Here is a 20028-nt window from a genome sequence, read left to right as displayed (position 1 = left end):
ACACAAACACCATCTCGGCTTATTCCCGACATGAATACCAGACCATTCAGCTGCTTACAGTGCTCTGCGTCAATCACACGGCCTGCAACATACAAGGAACTCACTGCACGTTGTCACAGGAACTTTCGTTCGTCAGTGCCATCTACCGTGCCAACGATACATTTCCGGTTCCATGTTCATAAGATCTTTCTTCCTCCATTTCTAGTCAGGAATCCGTCCTGCAGTTTGTCAATTTTATTACTGTTCACACTGTTTGTAAGCAAATAATGATACAGAACATTAAGAAATACACTCCTGGAAATGGAAAAAAGAACACATTGACACCGGTGTGTCAGACCCACCATACTAGCTCCGGACACTGCGAGAGGGCTGTACAAGCAATGATCACACGCACGGCACAGCGGACACACCAGGAACCGCGGTGTTGGCCGTCGAATGGCGCTAGCTGCGCAACATTTCTGCACCGCCGCCGTCAGTGTCAGCCAGTTTGCCGTGGCATACGGACCTCCATCGCAGTCTTTAACACTGGTAGCATGCCGCGACAGCGTGGACGTGAACCGTATGTGCAGCTGACGGACTTTGAGCGAGGGCGTCTAGTGGGCATGCGGGAGGCCGGGTGGACGTACCGCCGAATTGCTCAACACGTGGGGCGTGAGGTCTCCACAGTACATCGATATTGTCGCCAGTGGTCGGCGGAAGGTGCACGTGCCCGTCGACCTGGGACCGGACCGCAGCGACGGACGGGTGCCCGCCAAGACCGTAGGATCCTACGCAGTGCCTTAGGGGACCGCACCGCCACTTCCCAGCAAATTAGGGACACTGTTGCTCCTGGGGTATCGGCGAGGACCATTCGCAACCGTCTCCATGAAGCTGGGCTACGGTCCCGCACACCGTTACCGTCTTCCGCTCACGCCCCAACATCGTGCAGCCCGCCTCCAGTGGTGTCGCGACAGGCGTGAATGGAGGGACGAATGGAGACGTGTCGTCTTCAGCGATGAGAGTCGCTTCTGCCTTGGTGCCAATGATGGTCGTATGCGTGTTTGGCGCCGTGCAGGTGAGCGCCACAATCAGGACTGCATACGACCGAGGCACACAGGGCCAACATCCGGCATCATGGTGTGGGGAGCTATCTCCTACACTGGCCGTACACCACTGGTGATCGTCGAGGGGACACTGAATAGTGCACGGTACATCCAAACCGTCATCGAACCCATCGTTCTACCATTCCTAGACCGGCAAGGGAACTTGCTGTTCCAACAGGACAATGCACGTCCGCATGTATCCCGTGCCACCCAACGTGCTCTAGAAGGTGTAAGTCAACTACCCTGGCCAGCAAGATCTCCGGATCTGTCCCCCATTGAGCATGTTTGGGACTGGATGAAGCGTCGTCTCACACGGTCTGCACGTCCAGCACGAACGCTGGTCCAACTGAGGCGCCAGGTGGAAATGGCATGGCAAGCCGTTCCACAGGACTACATCCAGCATCTCTACGATCGTCTCCATAGGAGAATAGCAGCCTGCATTGCTGCGAAAGGTGGATATACACTGTACTAGTGCCGACATTGTGCATGCTCTGTTGCCTGTGTCTATGTGCCTGTGGTTCTGTCAGTGTGATCACGTGATGTATCTGACCCCAGGAATGTGTCAATAAAGTTTCCCCATCCTGGGACAATGAATTCACGGTGTTCTTATTTCAATTTCCAGGAGTGTATATCTTCTGTACGGAAGAATAGTACGAAAAAGAATAGCACGAAAGAATAGTCAGGGGACATGTCGACAATATGTAATATATCTTAGTAGCTTTTGCTTGTATGTTTCCTGTTTTCATTCTGTGCTGTGCACAAAAATTTTGTGTGGTATTTAGCATGTGTGAAGCCAAAAGCGTAAGTGGAAATTCCCTACATTAAGATCGATGATCAATTACAAATTACGTTTGTTTTTATATATTAGAGTAAGGACAATAAAACAATGCGTTATCCCACAATCGAAAACTTCAGCAAAAATGGCATAGCACACAAAACACTGACTTGAAGATGGGAATAATTTTCCGAAACGTGTCGTGTGAAACGTAAATGTAAACGATATCGAGAGAGGTACTACAGAAGATCTTTTCATAAACGAACCCAGTGTCAGGGATACAGGACTGTGGGTGTTGTTGTTCCGGTGACAGGCGGAAGCGCCTCCCCCGGCGCCCCCCGCCGCCGCCGCCCCCGCGGGCGGGCTGCCGCGCGACGTGCTGCCGCCGCCGGCCATGTACCGCACGGCGCCGCCCAGCCGCCAGCAGCCGCCGCCCCCGCGGCCGCACAGCGCCGACCTGCTCCACCTGGACCCGCGCCGCACCTACCCGCCCCCGCCCGCCCACGCGCCTGTGAGTATCGCAGCCCGGCGCGCCGTCGGCACCTTCTCCACACCACACTCGCAAAAGTTCCGCTTGATCGGCAGCGGCGAAAAATCCTAATTAATTGCTCGAAATCAGTTTCCCACCACGTGCTCCCTTGCGAAAATTTGTCGTGCTCAGATTTAAGGCAGCAGGGAATGAAAGAAACTATTTAAAACTAAAAGTTAAAGAAAAAGATATCTTTATCGGAAAATACACTGACGGAAACGGAAACTGTTTCACAGTGAAACACCAGCGCACTATTTATCGAACTTGGCGAAGTTATTCGTGACATACACAGGTCGTTTAGGCTTCCTTTCCGTTCTGAACTGATGTCCATCATCCACAAGAGATCTACCTATATATAGAGTGAAGCGAAATTCGTGCACTCGGGCTTCGCAGCGCGACTTCTCACATGCCAGCGATAAAAAAATGTCTGACACAAAACTTCATCCGGAGAGTGCATCTGGCAGAAAAAGGACGTTAAAGAGTGGCAATCTGGCAACACTGTAACCACATGTGCGGTAACTAGCTTTGTCAGGACGTGTTAGTTGTGCGGCACAGTTGGTGCAGAGCATACAATTTTGGGTTCGCATGCAGGAGGTCGTGGGTACGATCCTGGGTTGGGACGCAATTTTTATTTGCTAATTTCATTCTGACATTTCATACTGTAATACACGCCGTTTCTTACGTCACATGTGTCCTAAATTTACAACATTTTCTAATTCTGAACGTAACAAGTACGTGGTTAAGACAAATAAGAAATAGAAACTGAAGTTGAAGCAAATGACGTGTCATAGGACAGAATAATTACAAAAACAATATCAATTTCGAGATGCTAAACATGCGCCTGTTCAATGTAATGCGCATTACCTCTCTGAGAGATATTGTTGTGCACGATTCATACCGACGCAGCTAATTGTGAAATGTTCTCTTTCCAATTACACTGTGTGTCCCTAACGGTAACAGACGTGGTGTTTCCACAATCCCACCGATAGAATAATAATAATAATAACAGTATGCGGTTACCAGGCTCAGTGTTCAAAGGCATGGGACCATGGTGATAACACATACAAATAGTAACCGGGTTTGGATATTATTCGCAAAGTACATTGGTAGTCCTATTGGTAACGTAAGGCCATAACGAAATGTCTGGACCTGAACGAGGCAAGAATAATAGTTGCTACTAATCTCTGGTAACCATTGGAGGAGGATACAAAGAAAACAGGTTTCGCATCAACTGGATGAGGTAATTGTGAAATTCCATGACATGAAAAGGGCTTTTTTCGAAGCTGACCAATCTTCCAGTTTTTACGATTGTAGTATGTAAGTGCACGTGTTTTCTAGAGGACCCGCTGCAATCACTGTTGACGATTAAGATGCCAGATACCGTACCACCTGCACTATATTTACCAAATAAAAAACATAGGCCTCAATCCAGGATCGAACCATCCACCTGCTGCATGATAACCCAAAACGCTATTCACTGCACCAACTGTACAGCACAAAGACTGGGTCCTGACAGAGGCAGCCACCGTACATGTGGTTACAGTGTTGCCAGATTGTCACTCTCTAACGTCCTTTTTCTGCCGGCTTCTTTTGACACCTCTGCAATGTAGGTCAAAACCGCGATATCCAGCGTTGAAATCACGTGGCTTTCTTAGCAATCTTGTCGTGCTCTCCCGATGTCATCCAGAATATGACGAGAGTTTCTACGATGACATACTACAAGTTTTAACTCATCCCGAATATGCTCGGCAGACTTCATGACTGTAGGGTCAACACGGTATTTCATTCTGTTCATTCCTGCCTCCTAAAAACAACTTTTATCGAGGTAGGCGCGTTGTCCTCGTGCATTATTGTCTTGAAAACCGAACCCATCGCCGAAATATGAATTGTAGGGCTGGACTATACACTGCCCGTTGAGAAGTAAATGGATATCCACTGCTGGAAGTTAATATAAGCTGTGCCCACCCTTCGCCTTCTTGACGGCTTAACCTCTCCACGGGACACCTTTAGTCTGTGGAGGATTAGCACCAGATTCTTTCTCAAGAGGCGAAACCGGAGAATGTAATAATGTAAGACGCTACGTTCTGGAGGGAATTCGAGGTTCTAGCCCATCTCAAAGATGTACGATTGCTTTCAGATAGGGACTCTCGGCCAATCCTTTTCAGGAACGTTATTGTTATTTATGACAGAGTGCATTCCCATGCTGGTACAAACAGTCATCGTGTCTGAACTGTTCCTCAGTTTTACGCAGTACACAACTGGTGTTAAATATACCCTATCCTTAAGCACAATATGGGGACTACACACTAACCATGAAAAACATCCACATACCGTAACACCACCTCCTGCGTATTTCACTGCCGGCATTGCACAGGATGGCAGCTAACGTCCTCCAGATATTCGCCAAAGCTACAACCTTACGTCGGATTTCAACAGGGTATGACGTCATTCGTCACTCTAAGTCACTCGTTTCCAGTCGTCCACCGCCCAGTGCCGTCGCTCTTTGCACTCCGTCAATCGTCCCTTAGCACTGACTACAGAAATGCCTGGCTAATGAGGAGCACCGCAACCATCCTAGCACGTTGTTTCTAACTCCCTAAGCACAGTCATTGTTCCATCTGGACTGCTGGTGGCACTATGGAACTCGCGAATGATTCCTTCCGCTGATTTCATGTGGTTCTTTATAACCATCCTCCGCAGAGCTCCACAGCCCATTTCCGTCAGTTAATGAGGTCTGGCTGGTCTTAGTGTAGCTATGGTTGGTCACATAACTAACATTCGACTTGGGCAGCTTTAGAACGACTAAAATGTCCCTGATCGATCTTGTAGTCAGATAACGTACAGTGACTAGTCCACGTTCCACAATTAGTAGTCCACTTCCGAAGTTACGGAGGGTAGTCCACTTCCCAAGTTACGGAGCCCTCTGGTGTTACTCCTGTACTGACAACACAATAATCCGTACCGCCTTTTATGCTGGCGAGATAGGCTCTCGTGACATCTGCTGGTCAGTTCCGCATTACGTAGGAGTGTCGGAACACTTTTTAACAGGTACTGTAGGTTGGAGGATTTTGCAATGTTTGTAGAGTCCTTCCAATGGCGCAATTGCTACAGGTCCCAGAGGAGAACATCTAGTAGGGCGTTCAGATGTCATAGGTAGGAACGCCAGCGAGCGTGAACGTTAGGGCTGGACGTGTGCTCTCCTAGCGAAACTGTTAAGATGACTACTCTCAATAATGCTGACGTAAATTTTTTAATAGATACACCTGTTTCGACCGATTAGCCGTAGATATTCATTGGTTGCTTCGAAGCGTGCTGGACGTTAACGTTCACATGTGGCCGCTACTAGTGGACTCAATGCTCTAATAGTACCGTCATGGAAATACCGACTCCTAGCATGTTGTGACACATTCATCATACTATCAATATTTAATGACTAATCAGCTGAAACTGGAATACGCATTAAACGTTTCATGTCAGCATTGACTGCAACAAACTTTATACCGTATGGGCAAAATGGAACTGATTCAGTAAATATTTCACGCATCTTAAGGTAGGCAACGCAACTTACATTTTCTGCCCCAACTGCATATGATGTACTCGAATTTTGGAATGACTATCGAAAGGTGTGTGAAACATTTTCCAGGCCAGTTTACGACCCTGCATATAAAATAATGTGCAGAATGGTGCTCTTTGCCAATAACATTGGAAATATGAACAGTGCCATTACGTACACATTGTACTATAGGTTCAGCATTTCTGAACGGGTTGCACTGACATTTCTCTGTATCTTCTTTGATTTGTTGCCCATCGATATATTCCTCCCGTTACAGTCTATTTAATTCATTTCATACTAAATTACCGGGTCGTGGTGGACGATCTAGAAAATATTTCCTCTTATGGTTAAGTATTTCTCTCCTACACTTTCGAGTAATTCTTCACTACGAACGACATCTCAATACGCCCGTGGCGAGCGAAGTGAAGTAAAAGTAACATCCCGGATTCGTTCTCGGGACGACGGTGGTTCAGATTCCCATCTGACCATCCGCATCAAAACTTGAAATGGTTTCTCTAAACCGATTGAGGTCAACGCGATGTTAGTACATCATGGCCGATCTCCTTCTGTAGTCCCAGCTTGTGTTGCGTCTCTAATGATCCCGTCACCGACGGGACGCTGAACCCCTATCCTCCTTTCTTCCTTCTGTGCTTTTCACGACTTATCATCACAGTCACTATTAAATTATGAATGTATATTTCATATATTTATGTTTATATTTTATTTATAAAAATGCCTGTCAGTAGCAAAGTATTTATTTCCTTGTTATTATTTATTTATATTTTAGTTTATTTATAAGTAAGCCTAACAGTAGCAGAGTTACTGTCCTCGACGGAAAAAATATTTTGTTTGCATTCCGTATTAAATTATGAAGAATCAAAGACATATACCTTTTGAGTGACAACACTGTTATACGCTTAATCAAATAATCTGATGTATAAAAATGCCGCTGTTCCATTTCCTCCGGTGCCTGTCGCTATTTAAAGCTTACTAGTTTCGATAAATCGACGACAATAACTACACAGTTACTTTCGTTGAAACTCTCCCGATGCGCGGAACAAATAAAACTTTAAGGGGCTCCGGAAAGGCTCAAAATCACGAAAAGTTCAATTTTTACTTTTTTGCGTTTTCTGAATCTGCAGACTATTACCTTTTAATAGGTATATAATTTATTCAATTCCGAAGACTACAACTATTTTTAAAGTTTTTTTGAAATGTGTTCTACATGGGCGTGACCCACTGTGGCGCTGTTAAACTGCTGTCAAATGGTGTTATTATTAACGTCCGTGTTCATCAGGTATATTTTAGTGATGAGAGATAAAGTATGTGTTGTGGCTAACCTGTGATGGTTCAATATATATCGCTGGTGTGATTGTCGATTGTTTCATGATTACTTACTCTGTCATTATATCGAAAATATTCGTAATTAATTCTGTTTCTTGAGTCTCTGTTTTGTTGAAGTATAATAATGAGTAAAAGTAAAGTTATTAGAAATCCTCTGAAGGCTTTTAAGAAAAGGAGAAATGTTGGAAAGCCAAAGGTATGTGTTATTACTGTAAACAATAAAGACGATAACCAAGTGAGTGAACCTAACCTCTCAAGTACACCTGCCCATAGCAGTCAAAGTGGGAAAGAAAAAACTTCACAGAAGAAGCTTGGTTCAATGAGTGAAAACTATGAATGTTTTATGGGCGAATCGTATGTGAATGAAATATTTGATATGTCGGTTCTCAAAGGAATTTTTTCAAACTGTGTAAGATGTATTCATTGTAGTGAAGTTGGTCTGGAACTCTCCATAATAAAGCACGTAGGACTTGCTAGTGAAATACAACTGAAATGTGATAAGTGTTCATACATGACCACCTTTTGGAACAGTGTTGCAGTTACTGCAACTGAAGAAAATGGTAGCAAAATCTACGAACACAACAACGAGCGATGCTTGCTTTAGACAAGGAACGCCTTCGGGCTGCAGACAGGGCTGTAAAGAGTCTAGAAATACAAGCAAGAGTAAACAGGAGGAGGAACAAGAGGAAGCTGGAGGAGGAGTTTGCAGAGGATGAAGATAATCCATCCTATGGACCTGGAATGCACTAAAAAGTTAATCCAATCTTTGTCGCTCGATTCCCAAAACTTTTATTTTCTCATACTAATTACATGTTTTCTAAGGATCTTCCAAACATATTTGTTTCAAACTTTCAGTAAATGTTACACAGTACCTTCTGCATAATTTAACACAGTCTTTTTCCAAAAAACTGTATATTTTTGAATATATAAATAAAAAATTGCAAAAAATGTTGTGAATTTTCATTACAATTGAAAAAAAAATCATCTTTAATAACTGAACTAAAAATTTGTAAAATCCCTGTGTTAAGTTGTAGCCCATATTCCAATAAGAATCTGTAAAAAGTTCAACTTCCTACCTCAAATACTTTGTGAGGAAAGATGTAATTTATAAGCGTTATTTTAACATTGCAAGTATAGGGCGTTCCGGAGCCCCTTAAAAGTAAAAGATGAAAACAGGGTTCTAAAGAATAAAGACATATTCGAAATTAAGAAAGTAAGCTGCGTCAGTTTGATAGAGCGTAAGGCAATATAATATATAGTCAATTACCTTGAGAAGAGTAGTTGCACCGACTTTATATCTTAATTGATGGCACCCTTGAGTGTGACACTTAAGGTACTGTGAAGTGAATGGAGCAGCACTCTCCCTACACAGAACATTCCGCATCTACTATGGGAGCGACGTCGTTTACTGCTGAAGACATGCTACCACAAGACAAGTCTTGTGGTGTCGAGTATAATCGGACGGGGCGGTGGAAGTGGGTGGGGGGGGGGGGGGGGGGAGGTGGGAGCGAGAAGGGGTGGGGAGCGGCGGGGGGAGGGAGGGTGATGACGACATAATTGCCTATTCCACTGGCATAACAACACCTTCTCTACTGTTTGTCACGAGGAAACGGCGTGTGGGATTGTGCGTCCAGTTGAAGGTAGTGACCGTATAGGCAAGCGCATCATCGTGATAAAAACTGATTCCGGCTGCACATAAAAAAAATCAATAAATAAATGTACGTCCGTTGTCACTTCGTCAGATAACCAAAAGACATCTGTGGAGCAGGACGTCTTCCACCCCTCAGCCCCCCCTCCCCCTCCATCCCCTTCCTCACACATGTGTTGGTTCAGATCAGATGCTTTTATGTCTACTGCTGTGAAGAGGGGTCAGTGGTGCATTCATTCCAGCTTCTCATACATAACACCTTCACAATGAGTACCGAAGACAAATCAAATGCCGGTCGGAGTGGTCGAGCGGTTCTAGGCGCTACAGTCTGGAACCGCGCGACCGCTACGGTCGCAGGTTCGAATCCTGCCTCGGGCATGGATGTGCGTGATGTCCTTAGTTTTGTTAGGTTTAAGTAGTTCTAAGTTCTAGGTGACTGATGACCTCAGATGTTAAGTCCCATAGTGCTCAGAGCCATTTGAACTATTTTTTAACAAATCAAAGTTTAATGTTACGGCGGAGACTGCACGTAGCAAGAAGCATGATTGGTATGGGGTGGTCAAGCTTACTGGACATTGTTGAAGTTTCGAGAACATACCTTCACCGAGGAGTCAAGCAGTATATTGCTCTCTCCTACGTATATCTCGCGAAGAGACCATGAGGATAAAATCAGAGAGATTAGAGCCGACACAGAGGCATATCGACAATCCTTCTTTCCACGAACAATAAGAGACTGGAATAGAAGGGAGAACCGATAGAGGTACTCAAGGTACCCTCCGCCACACACCGTCAGGTGGCTTGCGGAGTATAGATGTAGATGTAGACATGCCTTTTGATGCCTTTTGTAGCGTTCTCCCTTACTTTGCATCAACCACTACACAATCTGATACCGCAAAGCACTCTTGCACACTCGATGGTGACACTCTACGACTGGGAACAGCAGTAGCCACAAAACGTACCTGGGGCTGGTGGCGGTTCTGTGCGTTCCGGCATTTAACGACGAATATTGGATATCGATGGCCACGGTATCTTCTGGTCGTACTTTGGCCGAGCGTCACAGATGCCGAATAACTAATGCTAAATAATCGCCAACTTCTTTTCTTTTGAGATTAGGAATAAATCTGGCTCCGACTGCAAAAAAAAAATGTTCAGTTTCTCAATCCCATAGCATCACTCAGGAGCCTCTTCAGTGGCCAGCAGCATATCACGATTGAGGTTATCTTCCATCGACCACTAAGGGAGCAGGTCCAAATATGTCGAAGTGTATAATCGAATCACATATAAAGTTAGGTTCATGGCCAGTCATACATAGTTGTATCAATTCAGCATCAATTTAAGTAAGGCGGATCACATAATGGATACTGATAGACAGCAAGTTTAGTCAGGACCATTTGTCGTTAATTCTCAATACTATTTCGCCGTTCAGCGCGAAACCAATGTGACTCGTTTCCCCAACAACTTCCCTTTCCCAGCTAAGATTCTGGGCACACTACTGTCGTTAGGTGCTATACTTCTCATTTTGACTCTTTTAAAACACGTAGATCATTACACAATTAGATAAAAATGGAATGCTGAATGAGTGAAAAGGAACGAGGATGGGCTTTAGTATCCGAAAGTGATTCGTATTCCCAACCCAGCCCAAGTATAGATACGGGAGAGAGGTGAGTCCCACGCTCCGTCCACAGGGGCGCTGTCACCGCCGCGGGTGTGACGCGCGGATCCGAGACTATGTAGACACAGCGGCCCGTACTTGCCGGTCAGTCCCTCCCTAGTCTATGAAGCCTTCAGTGTGCGCCATTGACCTTGCCTATTTTATGCTTTTGATTCGCGTTGCTCTCGGTATACGCTTAAGACTACTTCGTTACATTCTGAATTTGTTTTCGGTTAACCATTCTCTTCACCGACCTTTTCTTTATTTTTGGCTTCGGGCAGCAAATACCATACATCCGACGGTAGTTACAAAAGTGCCATATTAACGTAATTAGCATTTCTACAGCAGAACAATAAAAAGAGTTCAATGTATCGACGTAAGTTCTGAAAGTAAAATAAAAATACTAAAAGACGAACACCAAACACCTAGTAGCAGCTACAACAATCATCAGATTGTGAAATACAAAGATAAACTAGTCATAAAAATTAAAAAACACAAAATTACGGACAAGGTTCGACCCGGGCCTGTTCCAGAATAGAATGACATCCACAGCAACTTATAATCGAAAGCTCGATAACGGCATCGTCTAAAGAGATCAATTCTTAATACAAAGTAAAACCAGAAACTGACGTTCCGGTTTTCGACCCGGGCTATTTCCATGAGGAGACAAGATTATACAACTTGTAGGTCAAAGCTAAATAATACCTATAGAATACCTCTATATATACCTATATAATATCTAGATACAGGGTAACACTAATTGAACTATATGAAAAGAAACGTAAATTAGTTACAAACTACGGCATACACACACTTTATTCAACATGTAAACGTCTCTGCAGATATTGGGATTTAGGTTGTGAGATGTTCGATATGCCTGCCATCATTCACGGTCATGTGGCGCATATGAATAGCGAAATTGTGGCTGACCCGCTGACGTGTCGAAACATCGCTGCTGTCGATGACCTTCTGAATGGGCGTTTCCAGTTCAGCAATGGTTTTGAGGTTATTGCTTTATACCTTGTCCTTAATGTAGACCCACAAAAAGACGTCGCATGTGTTGATATCCGGAGAATATGGCGGCCAATCGAGGCCCATCCCAGTGGCCTCAAGGTGTCCCATAGCCAGAATGCGGCCCCAAAAGTGCTCCTTCAGGACATCAAACACTCTCCTGGTCCAATGGGGTTGACATCCGTCTTGCATGAACCTTATCTTGTCGAAATCAGGGTCACTCTGGATAATGGGGATGAAATCATCTTCCGAAACCTTCACGTACCGTTCGGTAGTCATCGTGCCATCAAGAAATATCGCACCGATTATTCCGTGATTGAACATTGCGCACCACGCAGTCACCCGTCAAGGGTGAAGAGACTTCTCGATTCAAATGGTTCTAAGCACTATGGGACGTAACATATGACGTCATCAGTTCCCTAGACTTACAGCTACTTAAACCTAACTAACCTAAGGACATCACAAACATCCATGCCCGTAGTAGGATTCGAACCTGCGACCGTAGCAGCAGCGCGGTTCGAGACTGAAGCGCCTAGAGACTTCTCGATCGCGAAATGCGGATTCTCAGTCCCCCAAAAGCACCAATTTTGCTTACTGACTGTGGTGTCACCGCCAGACACCACACTTGCTAGGTGGTAGCTTAAATCGGCCGCGGTCCATTTAGTACATGTCGGACCCGCGTGTCGCCACTGTGTAATCGCAGACCTAGCGCCACCACCAAGGCAGGTCTCGTGATACGAGAGAGCACTCGCCCCAGTTGTACGAGAACCTAGCTACCGACCAGATGTACGAAGTCTTTCTCTCTCATTAGCCGAGAGACAGAATAGCCATCAGCTAAGTTAATGGCTACGAACTAGCAAGGCGCCATTAGCCATACAGTGATTGTAATTAAAGTCTCCTGTGTATAGTCAAGAGCGATGTACCACAATGATATTAAAGATAAGTATTAATCAAGCTACGTACTTTTCTTAATAACATTAATTACATAGCCTGTTCCAGTACTTCACGCCCGTCTGCGTTAGTCTAGCGTGCATTTTCAGCCATCTCAACTTCACGGTGTCGGCCCAGATACCGACACAACACTGACGAACCCATTCAAACGAAAGTGGAATTCGTCGCTAAATCAAACCATGCACGCACCATTCCCATCATGCCCCGCGGCTAACAGTGCATTTTGAACTTCCTAACGCACAAACCTTTCAGAAGTAACGATGATTTTATTTCATGCAGTTCAATAATTGTCACTCTGTACTTCGAACCGCTAATGTAAAGCAGGTGCACTTCAAGAGAGAGAGAGGGTAGCACATCGCAGCGGATATTTTGTACGAAACCACCCGTGCAGCCGAGCTATACGCCAATATGACGTGTGACGGAGCCGCCACCACCGTTGTATCTTGATCACAGTGTCCAGAAGCGATAAATTTCGGCCAGTATAGGTGGTCGTGACAACAACCGTGCCCGCATCTCGTGGTCGTGCGGTAGCGTTCTCGCTTCCCACGCCCGGGTTCCCGGGTTCGATTCCCGGCGGGGTCAGGGATTTTCTCTGCCTCGTGATGGCTGGGTGTTGTGTGCTGTCCTTAGGTTAGTTAGGTTTAAGTAGTTCTAAGTTCTAGGGGACTGATGACCATAGATGTTAAGTCCCATAGTGCTCAGAGCCAGCCAACAACCGTGTCCCAGCTGCATGCAGGTGAGAGAGGTCACATGACATCTACTAAGCTTCACAGAGGTGAACCATGCCCGCAAACAGACGTTCGGTTGTGTGGCCCCCATGTGCTTGCCCTTATGGTACTAGGATACTTACCGGTCACAATTCCAGTCGCATTAAGCAGCTTTCTTGAGCGTCGAGTTGTGATTCGTATAAGGGACAGGGGGTTTTGAGCGGAACTTTCCTTCCGCAATATCACTCGCAGCGAGTGATATTGCCTCGACGCCATTCTACCCAAAGTAAGCGGATGCCAAAGTCCAATGTCCGCGCATCTATGATGGCCTCGATTACATCCAAGATATATCCGTTGGTCTTTTTATCAAACGTCGAATGTTGCCGTTTCTGCAACACATTATGAGAATCCAAGAGGATCAACACGAACCGGAAAGTCTGTGTGCAATAATAAATCGACTCCCTGATGTCCAGTAACTCCACCGTATAGGCAGACGTTTCCGGCGGCAGTGCAAACATTTGGTATGTGTCGCTAAAGGGGCACATCCCCTCACTTTTAAAGTCATCCGCACAGACGTAACCAAGGCCAACGTCGGGTAAGGAAGTGCTCGAGGTCGTGATTAATGTTCTCTGCGGTCTGAAATCGGATGGCAAGTACGACACCGGGGCTGGGGTGAACAGAGTACCAAACGGGGACCAAAAGCAAAGGAGTTTCGAGTCTTATACGATTAGCGGTAAAAGATATCGCCATTCCTCATAGCTGCGAATTAGTAAGGGAGTTCGGTTCGCCCTTCACCTGTAAGGTTCCTTCGTAAGCCCCCAGAATTGAACCACCGCACTGAGAGAGGCACAGTCACATGTGACGAATTCCGCTGTTATCGACCTCACGAACCGCCTGTTTCTTCCGCGGGTGTTTGCGTTACTGCCAGTGTCAGCGATCGTAAGCTGTGTTCTACCTGCGCAGAAGTCCGTCCCCGGTAGCTGAGTGGCCAGCGTGACAGTGTGTCAATCCTAAGGGCCCGGGTTCGATTCCCGGCTGGGTCGAAGATATTCTCCGCTCAGGGACCGGGTGTTGTCATAATCATCATCATTTCATCCCCATCGACGCGCAAGTCGCCGAAGTGGCGTCAAATCGAAAGACTTGCACCCGGCGAACGGTCTACCCGACGGGAGGCCCTCGTCATACGACCTGCGTAGAGCAGGATAGAAAATGGTCAAAATAAAACTGGCCAATATAGTGCATCTTAAGACTGGCCCAACTTGCATCATCGGCAAGTTGGGTTGCAGGTGATGTTCATTGGAGTGCTTGTGCTAAGATGCATTGTCCGGGTGAGTTTTATTTTTGCCTTCGTGTAGTTCCCAGAGATGACCGGATTTGCCCGCCTCTAGTTGGCTGACGGCGCGCAGCAGCAGCAGCAGCCGCCGGTAGCGGCCCCGGAGGGCTCAGAGGGTGCGGGCACGCTGCCGCAGGTGGCGCTGTACCTGCCGCACTCGCTGCCGCACGCCCACGCCCACGCGCACGCCCACGCGGGCGGCCGCCACCACCTGCCGCGGCCCAAGTCCAGCATGGACGTGGCGCCCGCCGCCGCGCCCGCCCCCGACTACTGGTCCGAGGAGGCGTACGCCGACAAGATGCGGCGCCAGCTGGCGGCGCAGCAGCGCTTCCTGCGCTCGGCCAGCGCGCGCCTGCCGGCCCGCGGCTCGGGGGCCGCCACCCAGCAGGAGGCGCTGGCGGCGGGGGCGGCGCCGCCCCCGGAGCATCGCCACACGCTGCCCGCGGTCGCCAAGCCCGCCGCCGCCGCCTCCGTCGCGGCCCAGCACCACCCGACGACGCCCCATCGTTCCCAGCAGGTTCGTAGCTACTCGTTTTGCAATCCAAACGTAAAAAATGTCGAACCACTTAAAAGATTACATGTGGCAATTGCCCGAAATTTTACATCGGCCAAACAGGAAGAGCCTTACTAACAAGACACAAGGAACATATCCCTACTAAAGTTGGAGATGGCACGCGTGGTTCAACATTCGCTAAACACTTAGTGCAAACGGCTCACGCACCCAATCCTCGTTATACTACTCAGCTCTTGCATTGCGAAGTGAACGGTGCGAAGTTGGATATTTTGGAACAAATGCAAAATTTTTAAACACTTACTATATGACAAGAATTACCTTCTTAACGACCAGCCGCAGCTGCGAAACAAAAACTTTTTTGAAGGTTTTCAACCGTTGTTCCATCCGCCATAATTTGTGGCGTGCCATGGGGTTTTTTTAGGCTAGGCAGTAGGTGTGCTGATGGACACTCACCAGTCGACGTGCAGGCAGGGAAATTAGGACGCGCTCAGTGTAAAGACACTTCAGCTATCAAGATATTCGCAGTAAATTTTCAGTGTATTCGGAATAAAGTTCCTGAATTTACTGCCCACCAGGAAGCGCGTGGCGCGCAAATTATTCTCGGGACTGAGACCTGGCTCAACCCCGAGATAGGAAGTTCTGAAATATTTAGTGAGGGTTGGAACGTGTATCGGAAAGACAGATTAGACACCGTAGGAGGTGGTGTCTTCATTGCAGTTGACAAAAATATTGTGTCTGCTGAGGTCGAAGTAGAGTGTGATTGTGAAGTTATCTGGACACGTTTAACACGGCTAGGGGAAATAAAGTTAATTGTGGGGTGTTATTACCGGACACCAGGTTCCACCGTGACAGTTCTAGAATCATTCAAAGGGAGTTTACACTTTGTATCGCAGAAGTACCCTGATCATGCTATATTAGTCGGAGGCGACTTCAACCTACCTAGTATAGACTGGGATGTCTATGGATTCATTACAGGTAGTACAGACAAGCCGTCGTGTGAATTACTTTTGAACACATTATCCGAAAACTGTCTTGAGCAGCTAAATCGACAGCCAACGCGTAAAGGAAATATTTTAGATCTGGTAGCCACCAACAGACCAGACCTCATCGACGGTGTCAGTGTTGAGACAGGGATTAGTGGTCATGATGTAGTCATTACGACTATGGTTAAGAAAGTTAAAAAGTCGGTCAAGAAGGCTAGGAGAGTATTCTTACTAGAAAGAGCAGATAAGCAGTCGTTAGCATCCCACTTAGTAAATGAATCGACTTCATTTACTTCCGGTGCGATGGACGTGGAAGAATTATGGGCAAATTTTAAACACATTGCAAATCACGCATTGCAGAAGTATGTGCCGAAAAAGTGGGTTACGGACGGAAAAGACCCACCGTGGTTTAACAGCGCAATTCGGAGAATGCTCAGGAAGCAAAGGCAGTTGCACTCGCTGTGCAAGAAAGATCGGGAGAATGAGGACAGGCAAAAGTTAGTAGAGATTCGTGCTGCTGTAAAAAGAGCGATGCGCGAAGCATTCAACCACTACCACCGTCATACCTTAGCAAAAGATCTTGCTGAAAACCCAAGAAAATTCTGGTCTTACGTAAAATTGGTAAGCGGGTCGAAGGCTTCCATCCAGTCACTCACTGATCAATCTGACCTGGCAACGGAAGACAGCAAAATGAAAGCTGAAATTTTAAATTTAGCATTTGAGAAGTATTTCACGCAGGAGGATCGTACAAACATACCTCTCGTACAGATTCCCGTATGGAGGACACAGTGATAGACGTCCCTGGGGTTGTGAAGCAGCTGAATGGGTTGAAAATAAATAAATCGCCAGGTCCTGACGGGATTCCAGTTCGGTTTTACAGAGAGTACTCTACTGCATTGGCTCCTTACTTAGCTTGCATTTATCGCGAATCTCTTGCCCAACGTAAAGTCCCGAGCGACTGGAAAAAAGCGCAGGTGACGCCTGTATATAAGAAGGGTAGAAGGACGGATCCTCAAAATTACAGACCAATATCCTTAACATCGGTTTGTTGCAGGATTCTCGAATATATTCTCAGTTCGAATATAATGAATTTATGATGACTGGGTGTTGTGTGATGTCCTTAGGTTAGTTAGGTTTAAGTAGTTCTAAGTTGTAGGGCACTGATGACCATAGATGTTAAGTCCCATAGTGCTCAGAGCCATCTGAACCATTTTTTTATAATGAATTTCCTTGAGACAGAGAAGTTGCTGTCCATGCATCAGCACGGCTTTAGAAAGCATCGCTCCTGCGAAACGCAACTCGCCCTTTTTCACATGATATCTTGCGAACCATGGATGAAGGGTATCAGACGGATGCCATATTCCTTGACTTCCGGAAAGCGTTTGACACGGTGCCCCACTGCAGACTCCTAACTAAGGTACGAGCATATGGGATTGCTTCCCAAGTATGTGAGTGGCTCGAAGACTTCTTAAGTAATAGAACCCAGTACGTTGTCCTCGATGGTGAGTGTTCATCGGAGGTGAGGGAATCATCTGGAGTGCCCCAGGGAAGTGTAGTAGGTCCGCTGTTGTTTTCTATCTACATAAATGATCTTTTGGATAGGGTGGATAGCAATGTGCGGCTATTTGCTGATGATGCTGTGATGTACGGGAAGGTGTCGTCGTTGAGTGACTGTAGGAGGTTACAAGATGACTTGGACAGGATTTGTGATTGGTGTAAAGAATGGCAGCTAACTCTAAATATAGATAAATGTAAATTATTTCAGATGAATAGGAAAAAGAATCCTGTAATGTTTGAATACTCCATTAGTAGTGTAGTGCTTGACACAGTCACTTCGATCAAATATTTGGGCGTAACATTGCAGAGCGATATGAAGTGGGACAAGCATATAATGGCAGTTGTGGGGAAGGCGGATAGTCGTCTTCGGTTCATTGGTAGAATTTTGGGAATATGTGGTTCATCTGTAAAGGAGACCGCTTATAAAGCACTGACACGACCTATTCTTTAGTACTGCTCGAGAGTTTGGTATCTGTTGTGGCGTAACAAGCTAGCTACGCCACATTGAGAAGGGAGCCGAAAGAAAGGCACGCGTACACACACGCCGACTGGCGTCAAGTCTGGAACAGGATACGTTATGACTGCTATAAAGAAAATACGTAGCTTTGGAATATACTTAACTTTTAATCACTCCTTGTGATACATCTCTCTTGACTATACAAATGAGACTCGTAAGATACATGCACTGTTACAATTGGCGCCTTGCTAGGTCGTAGCCATGGACTTAGCAGAAGGCTATTCTAACTGTCTCTCAGCAAATGAGAGGAAGGCTTCGTCCGTATTGTCGCTAGCAATGTCGTCCGTACAACTGGGGCGAGTGCTATATCGTATCTCGAGACCTGCCTTGTGGTGGCGCTCGGTCTGCGATCACACAGTGGCGACACGCGGGTCCGACGTACTAAATGGACCGCGGCCGATTTAAGCTACCACCTAGCAAGTGTGGTGTCTGCCGGTGACACCACAGTATCCCTATCAGGTCGGATTGAGGGAAGACATAGAAGCAATTCAATGGCGTGCTGCTAGATTTGTTACTGGTAGGTTTGATCATCACGGGAGTGTTACGGAAATGCTGCAGGAACTCGGATGGGAGCCTATAGATATAGAGGAAAGGAGACGTTCTTTTCGTGAATCGCTACTGAGGAAATTTAGAGGACCAGCATTTGAGGCTGACTGCAGCACAATTACACTGCCGCCAATTTACATTTCGCGGAAAGACTACACAGATAAGATAAGAGACATTAGGGCTCGTACAGAGGCATATAGGCAGTCATTTTTCCCTCGTTCTGTTCGGAGTGGAACAGGGAGAGAAGATGCTAGTTGTGGCACGAGGTACCCACCGCCACGCACCGTATGGTGGACTGCGGAGTATGTATGTAGATGTAGGGAGTAATCATTTACCCTTGCCAACGTGTTTTCAGCACTCCCGTTTGCTGAATAGCTGGGATTATCTTAACCTGTATTTCAAACCCGTAGTTATCCTCATCAAGTTCGATGATTAGCCCGAATATGCTAGGTCGGCTTAAAATAGTAAACGCATTGCTCCCCTCACTTTTGATATCCAACAAGACAGTCGATATATCTTTGTTCCTTACAGGATAACGCATACGTCAATTTCTTTAGCCGCACCTGGTTATTCATAAAATTTTAAGTTTAGGAGTACATGTTGGTAACAGCGTTAACAAGTACGAATGCACACTATCGCGCATGCACTCTCGAGGCTATAGCCAGTACGACATCCGTTGCTGCCGTACAGGGGTCGCGAAGTGGGGCCGAGGCTGTTTACTAGATAAGTTATTGCAATATGACGATGTATTACTATATCACAGTTTTTAGTTCTTGACGTTGTCCATTATGGACAAATCGTAATTCCTTTTATTCTGAAGAAGGTTGGGTTATCCCACCTGAGACCAAGGTAAATCTAGGTAGACATTGCATTGAGGCTGTTGTTAATTTAAAATCAACTGTCCTCTTTGTGTGCTATCATTTTCCAAAATGTCGTTTCGATATCTCGAACGGTTTACGAGGTATGGGGGACGTTGTGAATATTTCATTCGAACGCGTGTGTGGTCTAGAGTGAACGCGCTACATCAAATCCTTTTCTGGAGACTGGAGGCAGATACTGATGCCCTCCTAAGCTTAAATAAGAATTCAAAATTTTAGCTACATTTCATACAGTGCAATACGTAGTCTAATATGCACCAAACTCAAATTGATAGCGACTCCCATTTTTCATTGCAATGTATTCGGATTTTGTGCTTTTATGTGAAACATCACAATAACTACGACCATTAACGATATGACGGTTCTTCACCATAAAACTGACATATAAAGCTACAAGTGAAAACAGAAAGCTTTTTTTATCGAATAGATTCTGTGAAATCGTTTGAGAA

General features: G+C 46.0%; 1 protein-coding gene across 1 annotated transcript in view; it reads left to right on the top strand.

The window, feature by feature from the left end:
* LOC126413205 (pleckstrin homology domain-containing family A member 7-like) overlaps positions 1–19137 on the top strand; it is a 224192-nt gene extending 205055 nt beyond the window's left edge. Inside the window, exons 5-6 of the mRNA XM_050083102.1 lie at positions 14640–15101; positions 19057–19137. Of these exons, the coding sequence (XP_049939059.1) occupies positions 14640–15101; positions 19057–19137 (543 nt within the window). The remainder of the gene's footprint in view (positions 1–14639; positions 15102–19056) is intronic.
* Positions 19138–20028: the final 891 nt, after the last annotated feature.

The sequence above is a fragment of the Schistocerca serialis genome, chromosome 7, assembly GCF_023864345.2.
Source record: "Schistocerca serialis cubense isolate TAMUIC-IGC-003099 chromosome 7, iqSchSeri2.2, whole genome shotgun sequence".
Taxonomy (NCBI): Eukaryota; Metazoa; Arthropoda; class Insecta; order Orthoptera; family Acrididae; genus Schistocerca; species Schistocerca serialis.
The sequence above is the reverse complement of the archived record's forward strand: the minus strand, read 5'-3'. Positions and strand labels throughout refer to the sequence as shown.